Below are 22848 nucleotides of genomic sequence, written 5' to 3' on the forward strand. Positions count from 1 at the left end.
AACTAAATTAACACTCAGTATTCTCGACTTCTGATTTCAAAACTAGTTTTGACACTCTTGCCCTAAACCAGGGGGGTCTAAATCACTTTTTTGCCAGGGGCCACATTGTAGTTACGGTTTCCTCTCAAGGGCCGTTGTGAATTTGGGGAAGCCATTTGAATGCTTTATCCCGTCCACATATGACATTGGGGACAGTGGCTAAAACAAACATGCGAATCAACCCTCTGAAGATGGAGGACACTGATTCGCTGTGGCGAATCAGTGCCGCTTTTTTCATCTTCTTCTTATCCTTTTTTCATCTTCTTCTTATCTTAAAGGATAAGAAGATGATCAGTGGTCCCCAATGGACCGGTACACGGATCAATCAATACCATACAGTACACAAGATTTACTTCTGTTTTATTTATTAAAGGACAACAGACACCATTTTGTTTCCTAACTGACATCAGAAAAAACGTTTTATAGCATCTAATACAATAAAGTCTCGTTATATCGATATCTGATATATCGATAGTCCCGGTTATATCGATACTATTTCTATGCACGCACGGAGAAAATTACATGCAAACAGGGTCGGATATATCGATAGTCCCGGTTATATCGATATTTTTTCGGACTCCCTTGAATATCGATATAACGAGACTTTACTGTATACCCAAAACACGCAGGCTTATATTTTTAGTCAAATGCAAAACACCAATAAAAATGACTTAAAGTGTCCCAAAACTGCCACAAAATGAGCTCGGAACTAGGCAGATTTAGAAAGTCCTGCCCCCTTGTTCGTGACGTCACTATTGGTCACACACTGCCTTGCTCCAGAATCACAATGGCTTCAGAGGGTTCCGATTCGGAGATGTTTTCTTGTGACTCATCCAGTGATGAATATGATTGAAATAGTTCTGAAGAGGAAAGCATAAATGTTTGCAATTGATTAAAGAAGTCCTTCCGTATCAATTGGAGTCGTCTGGACTCTAATGTAGTGCCCAGAAATTGCACAAGATGGCGCACAAGCGCCGTTGGAAATGGGCTGATTCGTCCGCTGGAAATTTGTTTAAACTTACACCTTCTTTATGTGTGTTACCGCAATTGGCTGCGAAACACAACGATTCACCATTGCGTTATTTATGTTGCTTTCCTTCTAATTTCGCGATCAACACAGTGTTTTCAGATGAAAAAAAGTACCCAAAATGCATTGTGTGTCGCTTTCTCGGTCACGGGCGTTCCCTCCGTGACATCATTGAGGGCATCGTCATCAACTCGAAAACAAGACTTTCTGAATATTCAGCGTGAGTCTAAAAACATCAAATATAGCTATATGCAGTGTTTGAAATAATGTCTGCCCGGAGGCATAAAACTTTTATGTCGAGCGTACAACTTTCAAAACGTCTGGGCCCGGGTGTCCGACAACTTCTTCAAGAAAAAAAAATATATATATTTTTTTAAATCAAATGTTTGTTTTATTCAATAAAGCAAAAGCTACAAGCAAACCGTTACAAGCCATGTGGACACCTCTTTTTAAGCTTTCAAAACTTTCAAGTACACTTTTCAGTCACGGTATAGTCCGAAGCACGAAACAGGCTTCTGATTGGCTACCATGCAAATTGACAAACGAACGGTCGTTTGGTAATTTGCATACTCGGCACGGCAGCCAATCAGAAGTCTGTTTCGTGCTTCGGACTACACCGTGACTGAAAAGTGTACTTGAGAGTTTTGAAAGCCCCTTAGAAAGAGGAGGCCAAGTGGCTTTGAGCAGACAACGCAACGCAAACATTGCATTGTGCACCATGACGACAAACGACAACTGGAGCAAAATCTTCAGCAACGGATATTTACTATAAATTAAGCAAGGGAGCATTTGTGGTAGGTACTTCCTTAATTTAAAAAATCCTTTATACTTTGCAACTATGTTTTTTTTGCGATTAGTCGTCTTATTGTGTTTCAAGTTCTGAAAAATGGGGATGGCAACTTTATGGCCGGGCAGGCGACTTTTGCCCGGGTGTCCGCTAACCTTTTGTCATGAGTTTCAGACACTGCCATATGCAGTGGAATCTTTGTAAAATGTGCTCAATAGAAGTCATTTGAAGTGATTTTACAAATTATGGGCGCAACTTGTCCGGTGGTGTCGATTGTCCTTCAAGTGAGTTGAGTGGTCTTTCATTTTGAAATGTCTCTTATTTTGAAATTACTGGATTCTCCTCTGTTACATGTCCTCATTTAGCGCCAAAATTTAACTAAGCTTGCAAATGTTCCAAATGTACACAATGGATTCACGTTTGTTATTACCTGTCCCCGCCCCATGGCACTTGACGTGCTTGATTTGTTTTCGCAGGCCGAGTAAAATTATGTGGCGGACCTAATTTGGCTGCCGGGCCTTGACTTTGACACCTGTGCCCCAAACGGTTTGGCAAGGGTTGAGGTGCAAAGTTCCTCAAGTGTGGCTCCTATCGAGTGTTACGTCGTCAAGGCAAAAGAGCCCTCAAGCAGAAGAGAACGGTGCTGAGTGATGTTCTAATGGACGGCCTGATAATACGGAGTGGGGCGGGGGGGGGGGGGGGGGGGGGGGGGGGGTATCATGTCCTTGGCCAACAAATCCCCTTTGACTTTATTTCCTCCCACACACTACCATTTCCTCCTCCTCCTTCTCACAGTTTTCCCTCCCACTAACAGACTTGCAGCTCGGGGCAAACATTGCAGATGACAAATATACATTTTTGCATAACAAGTCCACCCTAAGGGTCGGATTAGAGCGCCTTCGTCGTCCCACCAGTCAGTTTCACACTGTTGTCTGTTATCAAAAATACTGATCAACTCATTTGCAAATCGATTAATCCAAGAACGCATGGTACCAGGGGCATTATTTTTAACTGTCATGTTTTCTGTGTTTGGACGGCAAGGCCATGAAGGGATCGATGACATTCAGTCTGAAAGCGAATCCTGCGCCACAAGCCGTGAAAAGTGAGAGACGTGCCAACAGACGGAGGAGATGGCGACACCTTCCCATCTCCGTGGCAACGGCTTCCGTGCAACTGAGCTGTGAAAACGTCCACCGCAGAGAAACAGAGTATGGAGATATGTGGATTGCTGGAGCCCGCCATTGGGTCACATGACCCAGTCGCGGGCTGACGGCAGGTTCCGTTTCTGGACGTTTCCAAACAAAGCCGAACTGGAAGAGTCAAACTCGGCACATCAACTACTTCATGAATCAGCCTGGTTGCGTAACCGCTGAGGCTTTCATTATTCGCCAGAGAGTCCCTGCGACGTACACACGCACCCCACACAACCCCTCAGTGAGTTTCCTTGTGCTGCAGCCAACAAACTAAACGCAAAAAGTAGCGCCTTGAATCCGGCCTCGCGCCAGTCAAGTGAGTACTTGGAGGCGGACTGCCTGCTCTCTTGTTACCTCCCAAGGGACTGGGGAGGGCTCACCCACACCACCCCCACCCCGCAACCAAGCAGCTGCTCCTAAGCTTTGAAATACTTTGAAAGTGCAACTCACGATCTGAATCATCGACCGAAACTGGGTTTCTGCGTGTATGACTACATTAATGTCCGGTTCTTTCTGGGTCAACTCCAAATCAGAAAAAAAACATATCGCAAAAAATGCAACCGCAACATTGTGATGCCAGCGCATCAGTTGGGTCGGTAAGATGCCGAGTGTCGTTTCTGACAGCAAGACAAGCGGAAGCGACTGGTGAGCCCACATCCGCGGCCCGGAGGAAATAAAGCAAGCGGCTGTATGTCTGTGTAAGATCACAGTCGTACAGGAGTGGTCCATCGATGAGAAGGTTTCTTCAGCCATCATCTGTACTTCTTTGAAGGTGTCAGACGTTTCGCTTCTTATCCAAGAGGCTTCGTCAGCGAACTATTTTTTTTTTGCTGGTAGTTTTGGCCCTATATATACCCTAGACGTGGCGGTGCCAGAATCTGCTATGATTGGTCCCTGCTCACAGGTAGGGGGGAGCAGAGGACTATTCCCTGCGGCTACACTGAAAACTTCTATTGTCCTGCCCGAGTATGGGGTCTACCATTGGCCTGATTGCCCCATTTGCTCTGGTATCACCTCATCAGCATAACTAAGCCTATGTTTCCTAAGAAGTCTGTTGTACGAACGATCCAAATTGAACCTCACCTCATCATGGAGATTTAGTGAAGGGTTTTACTTTTTTATGAAAATACTTTCTTTTACTCCCCTTTCCCACCATCTATTTTTTTTCGCTAAGATTTTAACCTTATTGTCGACAAATGAGTGTTTTTAGTTCGCAGACGAAGCCTCTTGGATAAGAAGCGAAACGTCCGACACCTTCAAAGAAGTACAGATGACGGCTGAAGAAAGCTTCTGGTCAAGCGGCTGTCTGCACAGGGGCCCACCGATGGAAACGGCCCCTCCATCGTCACCTTCTAACAGTCCATCTATCTGATCAAAATTGAATTCGCCTGATTCCACGTTAAAATGGACAAATCCCGACTTCAACGGCACGGCGGAAAAAAATAATTGGCACTACCCGACCCACTCTCGAGGACTTGCACACTGCAAAGGCACGGAAAATCCTGCAGGACCCTCCGTAACCTGACCACCAGCTTTTCCAGCTACAAATCCAGCAGACATTTAAACAACTTCTTCCCCCAGGCCATCAGTTGCAACCATAGCAACGCAAATGAACGCGCTCATACGGGTGACCGTCGGGCATCGAAATAAGTCAGAGTTAATGAGGCGATGATGAGAGCATTGTCATCAAATGGTGAGTATAGTTTTTGCTTTTTGAATGTTGCTGTGCCTATGACCAGTTTGTGTTTGGGAGCCTTTTACTGAGCGAGTTGCTTGTTCTGTCGTCACAAAGGGACATAAGTCTTCTTGTGCCGGTCCCAAGCCCGGATAAATACAAAGGGTTGAGTCAGGAAGGGCATCCGACGTAAAAGCTTGGCCAAAACAAACATTTGAATAAAACCTCTGAAGATTGAGGACACTGATTCGCTGTGGCGACCCCTTGAAGGGAAAAGCCCAAAGGAAGAGAAGAAGAAGGTAGAACATGTCAAATGTGAACGCATATTCAGTCAAACCTGGGTTTTTGACCAGAATCCATTACTGAAACCTGTTGGTCAAAAACTGAAACATTTTCCATTTAAATCAATGTAAACAATGCCTGTTTTTTTTAAATGATATTGGAAAAAAAAACACGCCTGCTCACAATGGAACGCTATACGAGGATAACATCCAATTTGCGGAGATCTCAACCAAACATTTTCATACAAATTTGATTCAACAACACGAATGCGTCAGTCACAATGAGACACGACACCAGGAAGTGACGTCTAAAGCGGAGGGAAGTAAAGTGATGCATTCAGGTATGCTCAGTTTGTTCGAGAACCAATTTTCGGTTGTAAACCCAGACGTTCAAAAACCCAGGTTTTACTGCACAAGTTTTGATGGGGCTATCTGAAACTAATATAGCATATTTCTTGTGTTTTGTTCTTTCTTATTCTCAGTAAAAGCACCATGTAAGATTGAGAAGAGGGCTATTTTGAACAGTTTGTTCTCGAAACAGATGTTGGATGCAACTGACGGCAAAAAAAATCACTTGGGGGACTTGAATCACAAATTGCATTTAGACAGTGTAATTTTCCAAAGCTTTTTGTACTTCAACAGAAATGGAGAGGAAAAGCCACCCCCCATACACACAAACTTTAAAAAAAAACGTGTGCAGATAAACTTCTGCTGCAATCTGTGTTTTTTTTTTCATTTAATAACAATAACTTCTCACTGTACCAACATGATTGTAAACATTGTTATCATTTCGTGAGAAAATACTGCACCTTGTCTGCTGGGAATTCCCAAGCATGAGCATCGCTATCAAAGTCAGTCCGGGAGCCAAGACATTCAATATTGGGGGTGCAGGGGGGGAGTCTACAGGAGAGCCTTGATCTTTCGTCCAGCCTGAGGATGGACGATGCATCCGCTCATCAAACGCCAACCGCACATGTGCCTACAAGGCCCGAGCTTTGTTTACATCTCGCCAGAAGCGTGTGTACAACCTTTGACCTTGCTGAGAAGTTGCCACCGGGGAGAGAGAAAGACAGGAAGGAAGGGAAGCTTGTTCATTGTTTGTTTATGTATTTATTTAATTCATTTGTTTATTTATTTGGATCAAACACTTTTTCTCAATTCACCGCGAGCACAAAGACTGAGTCCACCAGCAAACGATTCAAACCAAGATTAGCGTCAAAAATAACAAAAATAACTTTTGTTTCCCGTGGGATGGACACCTGGCTCGCGATGAGCAGATGGTCATAATTAGCTGAGGGCGGCGGGTGTTGCTTTAGCTCACATCGGAGCCAGAGACTCATTTCAGCCGACCTGGAAGACGTAATCCTCTTTTTGCACACGGCCGTGACACGGTAGATGGCCTCTATCTAAATTGCACAGTCGTCACAGACACTCAAACGAAATTGGGCTACCCGTATTTTTCATCAATGATTTTTGCCCAATTTCTATGTGAAACTGAAAAAACATCCACTAAGTACAGATAAATGTATGTGTTTTAAGTTAGGATTTTACATACCTTGTCAAATTTAAGTTTTGTATTTCTCACAGAGAAAGTTATGCGGAGTGGACTCGGTACGATCTTAATTACGGTGATACCTCCGCATACGAACGCTTCAGCTCACGAACATTAAATTTGTGACCATATAGTCTCGGCTGACAAATTGGTTTTCGGCGGACGAACCAAACCACACAGCGCGACGGTGGGTGGCGCATTAGTTTTCGGCGGATGAACACAAAACCACGCGGTCGGACAGCGCCACGGTGGCTGGCGGACTAGTTTTCGGCGGATGAACACAAAACCACACGGTCGGACAGCGCCATGGTGGCTGGCGGACTAGTTTTTGTCACTCCCTTTCTTTGAGTCCGGACGTGGTTTGTTATAGAGTGTAGTACTTTTGCTATTTTGGGACAGAAAAATACCCTACAACAGACTAGTGTTATTATGAAGAGGACACAAAAGAAAATTACGATCAAGCAGAAGGAGATCATCGAAAAACACGAGTGAAGTGTGCATTTGAGTGACTCAGCGTGCCAGTACGCCAAGTCGACCATTGCTATGTGTGGCTACGGGGTGTTTCTGTGTTGTCTCAGCAACGGTCTCAGGCAATAGGAGAGGTTGAAAAACTTCTGTATATTTGGATTAACGAAAAGCAGCGAGCAGGGGACACTGCGAGTGAGGGTATTATCACCGATAAAGCACAGCAACTTCACTCGGATATCATCAAGAGGCAACTACAGTCCATCATCGACCATCACAAAGGTAAATAAAATGACTTTACAGTAGTTTATTTATTTAATTACAATACAATAGCACATTTATTATACATAAAATAAGGTATATTTTGTGTAGTTTTAAGGCTTATTTAGTACAAAATTATGTTTTATAGGGACCTGGGAACGGATTATTTTCATTATAATTGTATTTTATAGGAAATAAATGATCAGCAGACGAACTTTTCGCCTGACACACCCTTTCTGGGAATCAATTAAATGCGTGAGAGGATGTATCACTGTACTTTTATTTCTCATAGTGGGGTGGGTGGAATAACGCACCCACTCAGTAAGGGGGCCACTATTGGCCACTTAGCTCCGCCTCCGCTTTCGCCATTTGAACAATAATGGAGGAGCACGGGTGGATGCGAATAAAGCTCCTATGCTAAGCACGAGCGTCAAAATAATGACTTAACGCAACCAAAACAACAAAATAAAACGCAATCAAAACAACAAAATAAATCCTGGGGTCTAACTAGGATTTGACAGTATAATTCTGTACTTACGCTGAAGATTTTTCAAAAAAAAACACGTTCCAAACGAAATGTGTTGTGCCTGGTTCATTTTAATGTTGTAAATTGAGTGGAGATAAATGCTCGACAACGTGGTGGAACCCTGAAGCGGTAGGCGACGAAACAAAAGGCGAAAAAAGGCTAGCTTGAAACTTAAAACTTGCCTGCGTGTGTGATATCGGAGAGGTCGTAGTTCTTGGCGTTGCGGGGGAACTCTCGGAGTTTTCGGTTGGCCAAATTGAGAGCCCCGCTGGCGGCGGCGTCCTCCAAGGCTTTCTCCACACTCCGACTGGCCGCGACGTTGGCCGGCAACTGGGCTCCATCCCCAGCCTCCATCAAACAACGCTCGTGTCGGGAGTCCCTTCCTGCGTTTGTTGCCGGCGTCTGCGTCACACTCCCGGCGCCACGACGTCTCCTTTATTACTCCGGAAAGACAAAAACAACTACGAACGGGTGACCATGGTGGCGAAAAACGGAAGGGAAAAGTGTTGTGAGGTTCGCCTGCGCCGTCATACATGAACGGCGATCGTTCGCGTCAGCTCACAGCCTGCTGATTGGGCTCAAGCTGTCAAGTTTACAGGAAGTGGCGTCAAGCGCGACAATGTCGCAACAATCACGCTGGGCTCCGGCGTTTTCTTACACAATAAAAGTTTAACAACTCGTACTCTCAAAGAGCAGTGACATCCAGGGGACCGCATTGTGGCCCACGTCAAGGCTCGACTCGAGTAGTCGCTCAGTCGACTTGCGTTTTGACCGCTAAATGTTTTGTCCGTTAATCGGGGGTCGTTTGGAAATATTTTACTTTGACAGTTATAACCCAACATTCCCGAAAACACGCGCATTGTCTGGGCGGAATCCTTAACGAGTATGGTGGCCGGGAATTGTCAAACTCAATTCCTAAATTGCCTGTCACTGGCTCGATAAGAGTATGGGTCGGAAACACACACCTATATTCACATCTCGCCGGCAAAGGTCTCTCTCTCTTTATAGAATGAATAACTATGTGTCTTTGTGTTGTCATATTATTATTTTTTTTTTTACTTTGTTACTTCCGGGTTAAGTGAACGCTGGCGCATGTGGCTGCCGCTGCTCACCCGCAGAAAAATATCCTGTTCTTGAGAGTTTTGAAAGGCGCTTAGAAATGAAATGTATTATATATATTATATTAATTATATTATATTATATTATATTATATTATATTATATTATATTATATTATATATTACATTTCACGGTAAGACATTCCTCAATCTCCAGTGCTCTGACATATATTATTATCCTTGTTGTCATTGCCTTTTATTGGATTGGATTGGATTGGATTTGCCTTTATTAGTCGCGCAGTGGAGAAATTTGCATTTCACAGCAGAAAAGTTATGAAAGAAATGAAAGTAGAAAAGCAAAACACAGGAGCTGCTGGAAAGGCAGCCACTCTCGCGGCGCCGTCTTGAAGTCAAAAGAACAAAAAAAAAACTAAATAACAAATAACATGACAAAACAAAGACACAGAGAGACATTCATTCTTAAGCACTTTCTGTACCCTCTTTGTTCCAAAAAGCAGTTCCAGATGAAAGAGGAGAGGATCAAAGCATCTCTTCACCAGTGGATCAGGGACATCATGGTGGAATGTGCACGTCGACTACAAGCTAAATGTTGAAAGCAAACACGCAGCTGTAGCATCCATTGACGAAAAGAGATTGTCTCACATCTCCTGTCCCCCATAAATCAGCTTCTATTCCATCCCGCAACAGTACCAAATACGCATCGGCGCTCTGCGCTGACGCTCCTTCCTTCTTATCGCGGGCTCCTCAAGCCATGTATCCATCCAGCCGCAGACTGTCCAACAGCACCGACCTTCCACTGAACAAAGCGGGGCTGTGAAGATGCTGCCCATTACAGGCGCAAAAAAGCACAATGGCCCCAGAGCTGTCCAGCAATGACAGTCGAATGGCACTGACATTCCTCCCATTCAACACAGTACTGGCATATCCATGCTGCCGAAAAGGCGCAACCGCTCAGCACAGTCTCATCCTTGATGAATGTCGTGGCCAAAAATGCTGAAAAACAATCTGTATCCGTACCACACGATGCATAACAACACAAAGTGACAAAAGAAAATACAAAAACAACAAAAAAGCAAGGCTCATGAGAGCACTTGCTGACGGCTGCCTACTCGGGCGCCATCTTGGACTCCTATAGACCATCTTCATCTTTATTAAGTTCATAGAGTCGCTTGTTCTGTAGCCACAAGGGGACACAAGCAAGTGTCTTATTGTGCCGGTCACAATAACAATAATAATGGATGGATTTGCCTTTATTAGTCTCGCAGTGGAGAGATTTACATTTCACAGCAGCAAAGTGATGAAAGGAATAATGTATTTAATTTCTAAGCGCCTTTCAAAAGTCTCAAGCACATTTTACAGTCACTGGATTTTTTTTTTTACAGAGGGTTGTGTCAGGAAAGGCATCCAATGTAAAAGCTTGGCCAAAACGAACATGCAAATCAAACCTCTGAAGATGGAGGACACTGATTCGCTGTGGTGACCCCCCCGAAGGGAAAAGCCAAAAGAAAAGATTACAGTATGTATTTGACAAATTGTATTAAAATAAAGTCAGCAGGAACAAAATCTAAAACATCAAAGTCATCTGAACAGAAAAGTACAGAGCATCAAAGAAGAGTAAAACTCTGCCAAGATGAAACAAACCGGACAGGGTGCAGCAAACACATCCAATGACCCAACAACAAATGGTCGTGCCGGGAGTCCTTTTCACTGCCACTGATTGGAACGACCAACACCTGTGCAGTTGCAGGCGGGGCCGACAGCGCCACCCGTCGGTCGCCAACCAGATCGTGACAGGTTCTTTATTAAATTCCCCTCGTGACATGTTTTTTTAACCAGCCTCTTACATTTGTATCACGTTGACGTTTACTTCTTGTTTGAACATTCGAAGCAAAAAGCAAAATTGCGGGGATCTTGCAGGCTACATAATGTTCAATGAAAATGTTGAAAAAAAAATCCATTCGGAGTTGGAAAAATATGGCCAAAGCCGAATATAGCTCGTGATAATCAGTTTGTTACGATGTCATCTGAGTATTTGTGCACAAGCTAGCATCACCTTTGGGCAAGGGGCAACTTCTATCCATGTTTGGCTGCCGGCTCATCACAGAGAACTTGAAACCAAAGTGAATTCAGTCTACGTTCCCTGCTGGAGACAAGTCTAGCTTTTACTTCCCCATCCGGCTCGGCCAAAACTTGCATCCTAATAACAATAATAACATGATCTACCGGTATTAATGTCCACACATGCAAATCCATTTTAGCAGGACAGCATTGTTGCCTTCATTCATGTTGACTATCTTCTCTCTTTCAGTACCAGATGACTGACACCCACACCCACGCCCACACCACGTTTATTTGTCCTCTTCATCCAGCCCACTATTTCGGCCTCATAGCCTCCCTTCCTCCCACCCCTGCAACTCCATTGGGCCATCTGTCAAAGTGCTACAGGACCCCCAGCTGCAACTGGGACTAATGTCCCATAAGTAGGAAGGGGGCTCTACATATATGTAAAATCCCCTCAGAGTCAGGGATCATCTCATTCTGTCTAAGAAACGTCAAAGGCAATCTGGGGCAATAATGCCACCTCAATGTTTCGACATTGTCCCTCTCCGAATGCGTAACGGTCAATGAGGAAAGTTTTTTTTTTCTCACTTAGCGTGATGTTTTCTATTGGGTCGCCTTGGAGGTCCTGGAGCAGAAAGGCTCGGAGTTTCTCACGCTCTATGCATGTTCCTTCTTCCTCTGGGCTCTAAATGTCACTTCCTCTTGCATCCTCCGGAAGGGACTGTGTCAAAGTGGCGTCTTGAATAATAATAATAATAATAATAATAATAATAATAATAATACTTGAACGACTGTACTTATAAGTGTGGTGCCGGTGCTTAGGGGTAAGGAAGTGGGGGGGTGTAACAGTGGGGTACACCCTGGACTGTTTGCCAGTTAGTGGAATGGCACATGGAGATAAGTCACCATCGATTTTCTATGTCTCCTAGGGACAAACCCAATGCTGGATTATTTATACCCAGCACATTGGGTTGATGGCGTCGCGGTGAGAGAAAACTTTTCAACCAGTGAGGCGCTCGTATGTGTGCATGTGTGTGCGTGTGTGTGTGTGTGTGTGTGTGTGTGTGTGTGTGTGTGTGTGTGTGTGTGTGTGTGTGTGTGTGTGTGTGTGTGTGTGTGTGTGTGTGTGTGTGTGTGTGTGTGTGTTTTAGGAGGTCACTAGACATTGAACATTAGGCTTTTACTGCCATCCTGTGACTATTCTACAGATTTCAGAGACACTGTGCGTACATTATTTTCCTTTGGGTTTTTCCCTTCAAGGGGTCACCACAGCGAATCAGTGTCTTCCATCTTCAGAAGTTTGATTCGCATGTTTGTTTTGGCCAAGCTTTACCGTTGGAGGCCCTTCCTTACACAACCCTCTGTATTTATCTGGGCTTGGGACCGGCACAAGAAGACACTGGCTTATGTCCCCTTGTGGCTACAGAACAAGCAAGTCTATGAATTTAATAAAGATGAAGATGCTCAGGAAAGGGCTCCCAAACACAATATGGTCATCGGCACAGCAACATTCAAAAAAACAAAACTATACTCACCATTTAGGTGAGAAACAATAATCATCTATCCATCTCTTCTTGTTGTCAATGTGGTCGCTAGTGACATGGAGCCTATTCCATCTGACTTGGGCGAGGGACGGGGTACAACTGGGACTGTCCGCCAGCCAATTGCAGGGCTGAGTTAGACTGTACGTACATTCATTGTACGTACATTCGGTCAGGTTAAAAAAAAAGGTAAACTGTGTAGAAAAAAAAAATGTCAAATCGTAAATTCTAGGAAGAAAATCACTTTGGAATATGATTAATCACACTTAACTAGATTAATGCTGTGCCAATGACCATTTTGTGTTTGGGAGCCTTTTACTGAGCATTTTCAGTTGCTTGTGATGTTGCATGATCTGATTGCCGACCAACGGGCGGCGCTGTCGGCCCTGCCTGCAGCTGCACAGGTGTTGGTCGTTCCAATCAGTGACCGTTAAAAGGACTCCCGGCACAACCATTGGGTGTCGGGTCATTGCAGTGTGCAGTGCATTGTGCATTCATTGCATTGTATGCTGTGCATGTGTTTTCTGCACCCTGTCAAGTTTGTTTCATCTTGGCAGACTTTCGCTCTTGGTTTTCTTTGATGAAAAGCCGAAAGGAAAAGAAGAAGATTCTTATTATTATTCTTCTTCTTATTATTATTATTATTATTATTATTAATTAATAATAATAATAATAATTACAATTAATATTAAAATGTTTAGTGTTTAGTATTCTTATTCTTATTCTTATTCTTATTCTTATTCTTATTCTTATTCTTATTCTTATTCTTATTCTTATTCTTATTCTTATTCTTATTCTTATTCTTCACGAGTTCCACAAAAACAATCGTTTGACAACGGCTACAACTACATTACCCATAAGGAGGCGAGAGAAGAAACGAGTCTTTTTCCCGCAAAACTTAATCTTCTCCCGCTGATTGGCTGAATGACTCACATTGAATGATATGATTGGCCTAACCTTTTCCTGCTAGCAAACCCGGATGTAATTAGGCTATATAACTGGGGGACATTTATGGGCGGGGATTGTAGTTCAAACCGTCCGTTGATGTATTGGGGCTTTTTCCTAAGTTAGCTTTTGTGCTCCAGCGGCCGGAACTCTACGAAGAATTAAACATGGTAAGTCCGTCTTACTTTCCACGTGAACCATCCGGATGCGTTTATTCGACGCTTCTCCGCGCCAACCCGTTTGTATTCCGCGCCGATGCGTTTGTATTGCGCGAGGCTAGCGCTACTTAGCTTAGCATACTTAGCGTAGCTTCGATTTTTCGAGTGAGCCGTACAAATATGGCGCTAAAACTCGCCGCCGGCCGTTCGGTTTCATTTTTTTACCATCGGGCGTCAGCTCGTGAATGCGGGCGTGCTTTTTTGTTTATTCGATCCCCCCCGCCCTCAGGCTGGTGGCAAGGCGGGCAAAGACTCCGGAAAGACCAAGACGAAGGCTATTTCGCGCTCTCAGCGAGCCGGATTGCAGGTTCGCTTGCCATTCATTTGTTCCGCCGGACTCGCTTTCGAGCGCCAGACTCACTTCCTTCTGTCATGTCGCTCCTCAGTTCCCGGTGGGACGTATCCACAGGCACCTCAAATCCAGGACCACCAGTCATGGCAGGGTCGGAGCCACTGCGGCCGTGTACAGTGCGGCGATCCTTGAATACCTCACGGCCGAGGTAACTCGATCCCTTTTTATTGTTTTTTTTTTTTTTTTTTTGCGCGGGTGCGCTTTTGAAATGGATAGATTGTAGGGAAAAGGTGACTCAAGAATGCGATGGTAGGATCAGAGGAGACATGGGCGTCATTCTTGACGAGCATATGACGGAGACAAGAACAAACCTGATGCCAAATAACACGCGAAGGAGAGAAAAGCCTTGTCTGAAATTAAGGGTGCGTTAAATGGGGTGGGCTGCAAGGATGGAAGTAAGGAAACAAATTGTCTGGAGGGGGAGGAAATAATCAGTATTAAAGATTGTGCAGGTGGTGTTGGGAGGAAAGAAATGTCGACTGTAAGGGAGGAAATGGGTTTTTCAAAAGAAAAAAAGGATGTGCGCATTAAAGAGAAGGCTGGAAGATGAAACAAAATCCAACAACAATGGAAGAGGTGACGTGCACAAGGATTTAAAGCAGGGGTGTCAAAGTCATTTTTTGCCGCGGGCCACATTGTAGTTATGGTTTCCTCTCGAGGGCCGTTATGAATTTGGGGAACCCATTAGAATGTTTAAATCCCTTCAAATATTACATATAGAGCACACAGCAAATTAATGAATAACTCGTTTTCAAATCTGAAGTCAAGAATAATGACTTTTATTGTGGTTGACATCCAAAAATATGAAATTTTGCCTCAGATTTTAGCAATCATCATGGAATTTAACAAGTTTGAATTGCTTTCGCGGGACGAAAAAAAATGATGTGGTGGGCCGGATTTGGCCCGCCAGCCTTGACTTTGACACCAGTGATTTAAAGGAACGGTGCAAATGTGGATGGAAACCAATTATGCTACAAAAGCAAGAACAAAATGACTGTTTGAGTGGTAGGATATGAGAGCGCGCGGGTCTCAGCTATTGACCCTTTCAGGTTCTGGAGCTGGCCGGGAATGCTTCAAAAGATCTGAAAGTGAAGCGTATTACCCCCCGTCACTTGCAATTGGCCATCCGAGGAGACGAGGAGCTGGATTCCCTCATCAAGGCCACCATCGCCGGCGGAGGTGAGACGTCGACATTGGGGGCACTTTGGCCACAAGCTCAATTTGTTTTCTTTTGTTTTCCATAACAGGAGTGATCCCGCACATCCACAAATCTCTGATTGGAAAGAAGGGCCAGCAGAAGACTGTATAACGGGCAGTGTGAGGGGCAAGTCCTTCAGAAGTTGCGCCATCTCAGGATGCCCTTTGCATCGCGCCTTTTATTTTTCTTGTCTTTAGTTGTAGAACACCTGTAGGAGTCTTTGGTTCCAGCTTGCATCTACTCACCTGGGGGTATTTTTTTAAAAAAGTGGCTTCAAAGAAGCTTTCTTTTTTTTTGTGTTGTGGTTTCGTTCCTGGTGCTGCAGTCCCTATTAATTTGCCCCTTTTTTTGTGTGCGCGCCATTCCCTCGTTAAAAGTGGTGTTTTAATAAAGCCCTAAAGGGGCACATGCGTCTCTCATCTTCCTAAAAATGTTGTATCATCTCATTAATGAGCCGTTGTGTTTGAGCCTGTGTTTTACATTTTAGAATGGGACCCATAATGGTTAGCAGTCTGAAGAAATGAACAATTAGACCGTCATAGTTTTCCAATTGAAATGAAGCCATTTGGGGTGATTGAGTGGTAAGATTGGCTCCGGCACGCGACACAAACCTGAGAAGCGGATCAAAAAATGGATATATGGGATAATATTGCATCTGGAAAAATGTATTTTTACATTGCGACAGAATATTGCATATGACGCCAAAGTGCTGCTGTCTTCGGGTGTTGTGGCGACTGACTGCACATACAGTGAGACCTCAACTTACAAACACCTTATCTTACAAACTTTTCATCTTACAAACGTCAAATTTATGAAAATTAAACCTTATAATAAGCACTATTTTCATAATACACACCCACCACGGCTGGCGGAGTGATCTTTGGCGGAAGCACACAACCGAACAGCACCAGAGGTTAAGTTACCAACAGTCCTTATGGAAGGTGACTCTCCTTCCATAAGTCATCAACGACCATCAAAAAGGTAAATAACAATTTATTTTACAGCACAGTTTATTTCTTTCATTACAGTCGTCATGTAATGCGCCTCTCTGTCCAAACAGCAATTCCCTTTGACCTTCGACCTCCAACGCCATTCCATCAAGCCATAAATGACCACAGATGTAAATAAAGTGACTTTATGATACAATGCAGTGTATTTCTTTCATTACAATACAATAGCACATTTATTATATATAGAATAAGGTATGTTGTGTGTAGTTTTAAGGCTTATTTAGTTGAAAAGTATATTTTATGGAATCCCGGGAACAGATTATTCCCATTTTAATGGTTTCCTATGGGAATTTTTTTTGAGATACACACTTTTCGCATTACACACTGTTTGGGAACCAATTAAGTTCGTAAGTTGAGGTCTCACTGTATTCATCTGTGTCGCTTTAGCTCTTGTGAAAGCACGTCTTATTTTTTAACAAAATGACAAATTTGTCACTTCTTTCATGCGTTTGGTGGCAAGTGGTCCATAAATTAAAATGTGTTACTTTATTCAGAATATGAATCCCCCCAAATACGTTTCTTTTCCCAACGTCTTTTAAATGGCTTAATTTAACTGGAAATGTTTGGTCCTGCAAAAATTGTTACAAATATGGCGACTCACAAGTGTAAAAACTCTCCATCGGGTGGCGCTAGTTCACCAACGTATCAAATATTTCACAAATCAATTATTTAGCAGATAAAGACGATTGTTACAAGTGGAGTAAAACAACTCGGGCAAAATTCAAGTACGATCAGATATAATCCGTTTTTTGGGGGGGGGTTATTTTTCGTGTTGTATCTACCCCGGTCAAGGATGACGCTTCGTACGTTTATTGTGGAACACTTGGAACACCGTGAAAACCAAAGGACATTTAAAACAACAATTAACATTACAATAAATTCAACAAGACATACTGTAAATAAGCAAATTAACGCAGCGTGTGCACATTATAAACCGAAATTAGATAAACTTTGACGACGTAGACTTTAAAATGTCATTCTCTCGCGATTACTCTGGTACAAAACAAAGTAGTGAAGACGATTTTAAGAAAAACACACATACAACGGTTCACATAGAAATGTTAAACACTTACAGAACAACAAGACCAAATAAATTATATTTTTGTTGTCATGGCAACCAATGACAAGATACCCCACCAGTTACACGTGTTATCTGGTGGACATTTTTTTTTAAACTACTTCAGGAATGTTGGATAAAAACAAAAACACAATCATATTTTTGAGGACTAAAGTCAATATTTCACGGTAAAATCAGAGCATTGTCATCAAATTGTCAGTACGTATGACTTACTTATACGAATAATTTATTTGATTGCTGCTGTGCCGATGACCATTTTGTGTTTGGGAGCCTTTTGCTGGGCATTTTCCAAGCCAGTGTCTTATTGTGCTGGTCCCAAGCCGGGATAAACACTGAGGGTTGTGTCATGGGGCGAGAGCTCATTTCGCCGGTAGTGTGCTAACTCCAAACGACTTGTCATGACGATTTCCGCGGCTCGGCGCTCACTATAAATACCACATTTGCGACAACTCCCTTCGCTTACGGCCATACTACCCTGAGAACGCCCGATCTCGTCCGATCTCGGAAGCTAAGCAGGGTCGGGCCTGGTTAGTACTTGGATGGGAGACCGCCTGGGAATACCAGGTGCTGTAAGCTTTTCTTTGCAGCCGCGCCAAACTCTCCGTCTCGAGAGCAGGGGTGGGCAAACTTTTTGACCCGTGGGCCACAATGGGTTTTAAAATTTGACAGAGTTTGAGAGTGTTTCGGCCGGATATACTAAAGCATTAAAGGACAACCGACACCACTTTTTTTTGTTTCCTAACTGACATCAGAAAAACGTTTTATAGCATCTAAAATACCCAAATCACGCAGGATGATGTTTTTAGTCAAATGCAAACACCAATAAAAATGACTTAAAGTGTCTAAAAACAACTTCAAATTGAACCCGGAAGTGGCCAGTTTCAGAAGGTCCCGCCCCCCACTGCTACAGTGTGTCCTTTCACGGTCATGGGCGTTTCTTCCTTGACGTGACGTCAGGAATCGTCACCAACTCAAAAACAAGACTTCCGGAATAGTCTTAAAACGTAAAATATAGCTAAATGCGATGGAATCTTTGTAAAATACGCTCAGTAGAAGTCATTTGAAGCCATTTTACAAATTATGGACACGCAGGCGTCGGTTGTCCTTTAAATGTAGTGTGTGCAAACCTCATAGCACAGTCAGAACACTACCACCCAATTTATTGGATTGGATTGGATATGCCTTTATTAGTCTCACAGTGGATAAATTTACATTTCACAGCAGCAAAGTGATGAAAGGAATGAAAGTAGAAAAACGAAATACATGAGCTGCTGGAAAGGCCATTAACCATCTTTCAAATGTGAAAAATAGACCTTATCAGTTAAAAACATTGTCTCAAGGAATATGCAAGATATGGCATTGACATACTATTTTGCAAATACTGGAAGGAGGCACGTTTAAACATTACCCTGGTGACCATAGAACATTAAGGGGCAGAGACGATGTTACGTATGTTGTTGTTGGCGCCATGTTACCAGGACTCCTCTAATAAAGTTGTCTAAAAATACACAATGGATTAACGTTTATTATTATATTTAAAAGAATGAAAAAAACAGTTTCCATCCCTGTCATATAATTTTATTTTGTTGCATTCATCCGCCGATCCGTGAAAATATTGTCTGACATTAAACCGGTCCGTGGCGCAAAAAAAGGTTGGGGAACACTGCTCTAGGGAAAAGCTCTGCATTTTCCGCTTTCACTCGTCATTCGATTAGCATTAGCACCTCTGCCGCGGTTTGAATCGGCTTCCCCTCGCGTCGATTTGGCTCTCTTCACTCGCTGCCTGTCACGCTATCAGAGGCCGGCAGAGAGAGCTCTCCGTACAAGGCGTCCGTACTGACAGTACTCGTGCGAAGCTGGACTGGGCTTCCGCCTGCTGGACGTCCCAGCTCGGGAGAAAACAGTTAACAAAAATCACATTTCAGAGGAAAATGTTTCGTTTCCAAATAAAAAAAGTATTCATTTGTATTTATCTGACGCTGGAAGGATCACGAGAGTAAAAGTTGATGAATAGACATTAGAAAATGACAGTTGTTATATGACACCGTGTGACATTTTCCCGATTTTAGTTTGTTCCGATTCAATAGAGGATGTTAAACTCACTGCCCTTGATCGTCCCTTGACTTTGCCAGACTCATTTTTGTTGTACAGTTTTGAGTGACATCGCCGGCAGCCAACTTTCCAACAAGCTTGACTTTGGGAGAAGCTGAAGCAAGTGTGCTAGCTTGACGCTAACACACTATGGTAATCGTCATTGGGAAGCTAACAAAATTAGCATCAGCATGGCATTTCCTAATCGAAAACACCGCAATTCCCAAACAGCCTGGAAAGGCCAACTCCTGGAGACAGGCCACACAACAATGGTCACATCCATGTTGTTGAGCGTGCGTGTGTGAGGCAAAGACGCGATTGCGGAAATTTCATGATTGATATCACCTGCAAAACGAGCTGATCATGTGATACCCGAAAATTGTGAAGCCTTTTTAAGCGCATGCGCAGAATAAAATGTTTGTTGAGTTCCCAGACCAATGACTGACACGGCTGTGCATCAGTTTTCTCTCGTGAGTACTTTCAAGCGCTATGAAAAGTTACCATTTTGGTTACTGTTAAAACGCTAGGACTGCTGCCAGAATTTTTTTTATATTGAGTGAAAAATAAAATAAAATTACACACAGTAGCCCATTTTTCAGGCGATGGTCTTAGTTCTTTGGCGTCGAATGTACTATACTGCCCCCTCGTGGCTGACACGTACACGTGACTATGACTTCTTTTCCTTTTGGCTTCTCCCTTCAGGGGTCACCACGGTGAATCAGTGCCCTCCATCTTTAGAGGTTCGATTAGCATGTTTGTTTTGGACAAGGTTTTACGTCGAATGCCCTTCGTGATACATCCCTCTGTATTTATCCGGGCTTGAGACTAGCGCAATAAGATATTCCCTTGTGTCCCGTTGTGGCTACAGAACAAGCAACCCTATTAACTTAAAAAAAGATGAAGATGCTTGATAAAAGGGAATGACAGCAAGGATAATAAAAGTCGTCTGTTTTTTTTTTCTTTTTAAAAGCAGGCATTTCAAATGTAATTTTTATTGCGCACGCTGAAACTAATTCTTAGCATTAGGAAGGTGAGGAAACCCGATGATTGATATGACCATTTTTGCGAATTAATAGTACGCGCGGGTCCCTATTTACAGCTGGCTCCAGTCTTTCACTTTAAGAGCCGGTTCGTTCGTTAACGACAGATTACTACAAGTTAAGTCAAACTTCGCGGTCGGGAATATTTTTGACTAAGAGAGCCATAAAAGTAAAATATTTAGAAATGTTTTTCAGTAAGGGCAACACACACGCGAGCGCGCCCACTCGCACGCACGCGCGGCTACTTTTCCACAAAATGTCAGAATGTATCATTTAAAATAACTTTGTGGTAGTACTCACCATTAGCATGAATGGTTTTCCGTTCCTCATGATTGGTAAAAATCCAGCCAAACGATCGGAATGAAAGTAAACTTGCCGGTTCCATACAGGAAGTTACTGCTAGCTAGCCTGCACACGGCTCATTAGCTTCCACATTTGCTTTCTGCTATCTCTCACAGAAGTATATTGATGCTAATGTTAGCACTGGGGCTGTCATAGTGCCACTGACATTCGACTGTTTCATCAATGGGATTGTTTCATTGCATTTAACCTGAAGTGTTTTTTTACTCGTCGGGCTTATTTAAATAGGGGCGTTTACCTGTTTCGACATCAACGGCTACCATCCAATCAAAATTGCTCATTGAACATCAACGGCAACCTTAGGTCAGTATCATCCAATCAAAATTGTGCTTTCCGCAAACTGCGGCCCAAACAGGAAATGAACAGCGAAAAACCAAAAATATGTAATTTGTTTTATCGGCGAGCCAATGCAATCATCAAAAGAGCCCAATATGGCTCTCGAGCCATTGGTTCCCGACCCCTGCTTACAGCAACATCCAGCACAAAAAAATGGACTTGGCGCATAAAACAAAACATGAAGCGATCCAGTCTTTCGGCCATGAAGGTTAATTAGGAAGACATGGTTTTTGGTGCAGGGGGTGGGGCTTTTTCATTTGCTTCGAATTCAACCAGAGGAAGTGAAGTACTTACCTAAGGGCCGGACTTTCTTGATGCTCTCTGGAAGCCATTAGGCCGCATGTGGCCTCGCCACTGGGGAGACGACACACATCTGGGCCTCCTGACAACCTTGCACTCCCATTCTACGTCAAATCCGATATCCCCATTGAAATGAAAGGAAGCGCCTCCAATCTGTTCCACTCAATGAGGAAAATATTGCACTTTATCCAAATGGAACGGAAAAAGAAAACAGTCTGTTACTCGGCAAAAAAAAGAAGCTATATTTCATAAAACAGCAAAATCCTTCACTAAATCGGCATGGTGGGGTGAGGTTCAATTTGGATCGTTTGTACAACAGACTTCTAAGGCAACATAGGCTTAGTTATGCTGATGAGGTGATACCAAAGCAAATGGGGCATTCAGGCCAGTCGTAGCCTCGTGCTCCGGCAGGACAATAGAAGTAATCAGTCATGACAATAGAAGTAATCAGTGTAGCCGCAGGGAGTAGTCCTCTGCTCCCACCAAGCTGAGAGCAGGGACCAATCATGGCAGAGTCTAGCTCCGCCACGTCTGGACAGTAGGGACATATATATATATATATATATATATATATATATATATATATAGGGCCGACACTACCAGTAAAAGACTTTAGTTTGCTGACGAAGCCTCTTGGATAAGAAGCGAAACGTCCGACACCTTCAAAGAAGTACAGATGACGGCTGAAGAAACCTTTTCATCGATGGACCACTCCTGTACGACTGAGCGCTTACACAGACGTGGATAGCCATATAGCTAATAAATAGCCAGCTACATAGCTAGCTAGCTAGCTAGAAAGACAGCAAATAGTTAGCCAGCTAGACAGCCAACTAGCCAGATAGCCATATAGCTAATAAATAGCCAGCTACATGGCTACCTGTGCTAATAGATACAAACAACTATAATTAGGACTTTTCTACTGTTAGCGACAACCTGCGTCCAGCGAAGGAAAAATGTTGCATTTTGTATAAATTTCCTCTCGGGGGTCATTATGAATTTGGGGAAGCCATTAGAATGTTTCATCCCCTCTAATATGATGTATAGAGTGCACAACAAATTAATGAATAACTTGTTTTCAAATTTCAACTAAAACATAATGTCTGTTATTGTGGTTTACATTCAACAATTAGAAAATTTGGTTCGGCCTTTAGCATATGCATCATGGCACTGACATGTTTCATTTGCTTTCTCGGGCCAAATAAAATGACGTGGCAGGCCGGATTTGGCCCCCGGACCGTGACTTGCACACGTTTGATGTAGGTGAAACCCACTGTTTTTGTTTATTTCTACAGAGATGAGGGGTGCCCTTTACTTTTTTTTTTTTTTGGTCTGTAATGAATGACCGAGGGCATCTAAAATAACCAAAACACGCAGGATGATGTTAAGTCAAATGCAAAACACCAATAAAAAGCATAAATGTTTGCAATCGATGAA

At 43.2% G+C, this 22848-nt stretch overlaps 2 protein-coding genes, 1 long non-coding RNA gene and 1 other non-coding gene across 5 annotated transcripts in view; 3 read left to right on the forward strand and 1 right to left on the reverse strand.

Moving 5' to 3' along the window:
* The window catches only part of lrch4 (leucine-rich repeats and calponin homology (CH) domain containing 4), a 31625-nt gene extending 23232 nt beyond the window's left edge, over positions 1-8393 (reverse strand). For both annotated transcript variants that reach the window (XM_088990858.1, XM_088990857.1), the window contains exon 1: positions 7989-8393. In XM_088990858.1, coding sequence (XP_088846984.1) covers positions 7989-8160 — 172 coding nt within the window. In that variant the 5' untranslated portion in view covers positions 8161-8393. The remainder of the gene's footprint in view (positions 1-7988) is intronic.
* Positions 4297-5784, forward strand: LOC148902376 (uncharacterized). The gene is made up of 3 exons (XR_016118019.1): positions 4297-4739; positions 4839-5020; positions 5485-5784. It is a non-coding gene; the product is annotated as an uncharacterized LOC148902376 (long non-coding RNA).
* A 5091-nt stretch (positions 8394-13484) lies between the features above and the next one.
* On the forward strand, positions 13485-15630 carry LOC148902377 (histone H2A.Z). Its single transcript, XM_088990859.1, has 5 exons — positions 13485-13601; positions 13879-13956; positions 14036-14149; positions 15051-15180; positions 15249-15630. Exons 1-5 carry the CDS (start codon positions 13599-13601, stop codon positions 15308-15310), a joined length of 387 nt encoding a protein of 128 aa, XP_088846985.1. The 5' UTR covers positions 13485-13598; the 3' UTR covers positions 15311-15630.
* A 2114-nt stretch (positions 15631-17744) lies between these two features.
* Positions 17745-17863, forward strand: LOC148902378 (5S ribosomal RNA). The gene has a single exon (XR_016114329.1). It is a non-coding gene; the product is annotated as a 5S ribosomal RNA (ribosomal RNA).
* Positions 17864-22848: the final 4985 nt, after the last annotated feature.

This window comes from Hippocampus bargibanti, linkage group LG02 (assembly GCF_051943395.1).
Source record: "Hippocampus bargibanti isolate YZ-2025 linkage group LG02, ASM5194339v1, whole genome shotgun sequence".
Classification (NCBI taxonomy): Eukaryota; Metazoa; Chordata; class Actinopteri; order Syngnathiformes; family Syngnathidae; genus Hippocampus; species Hippocampus bargibanti.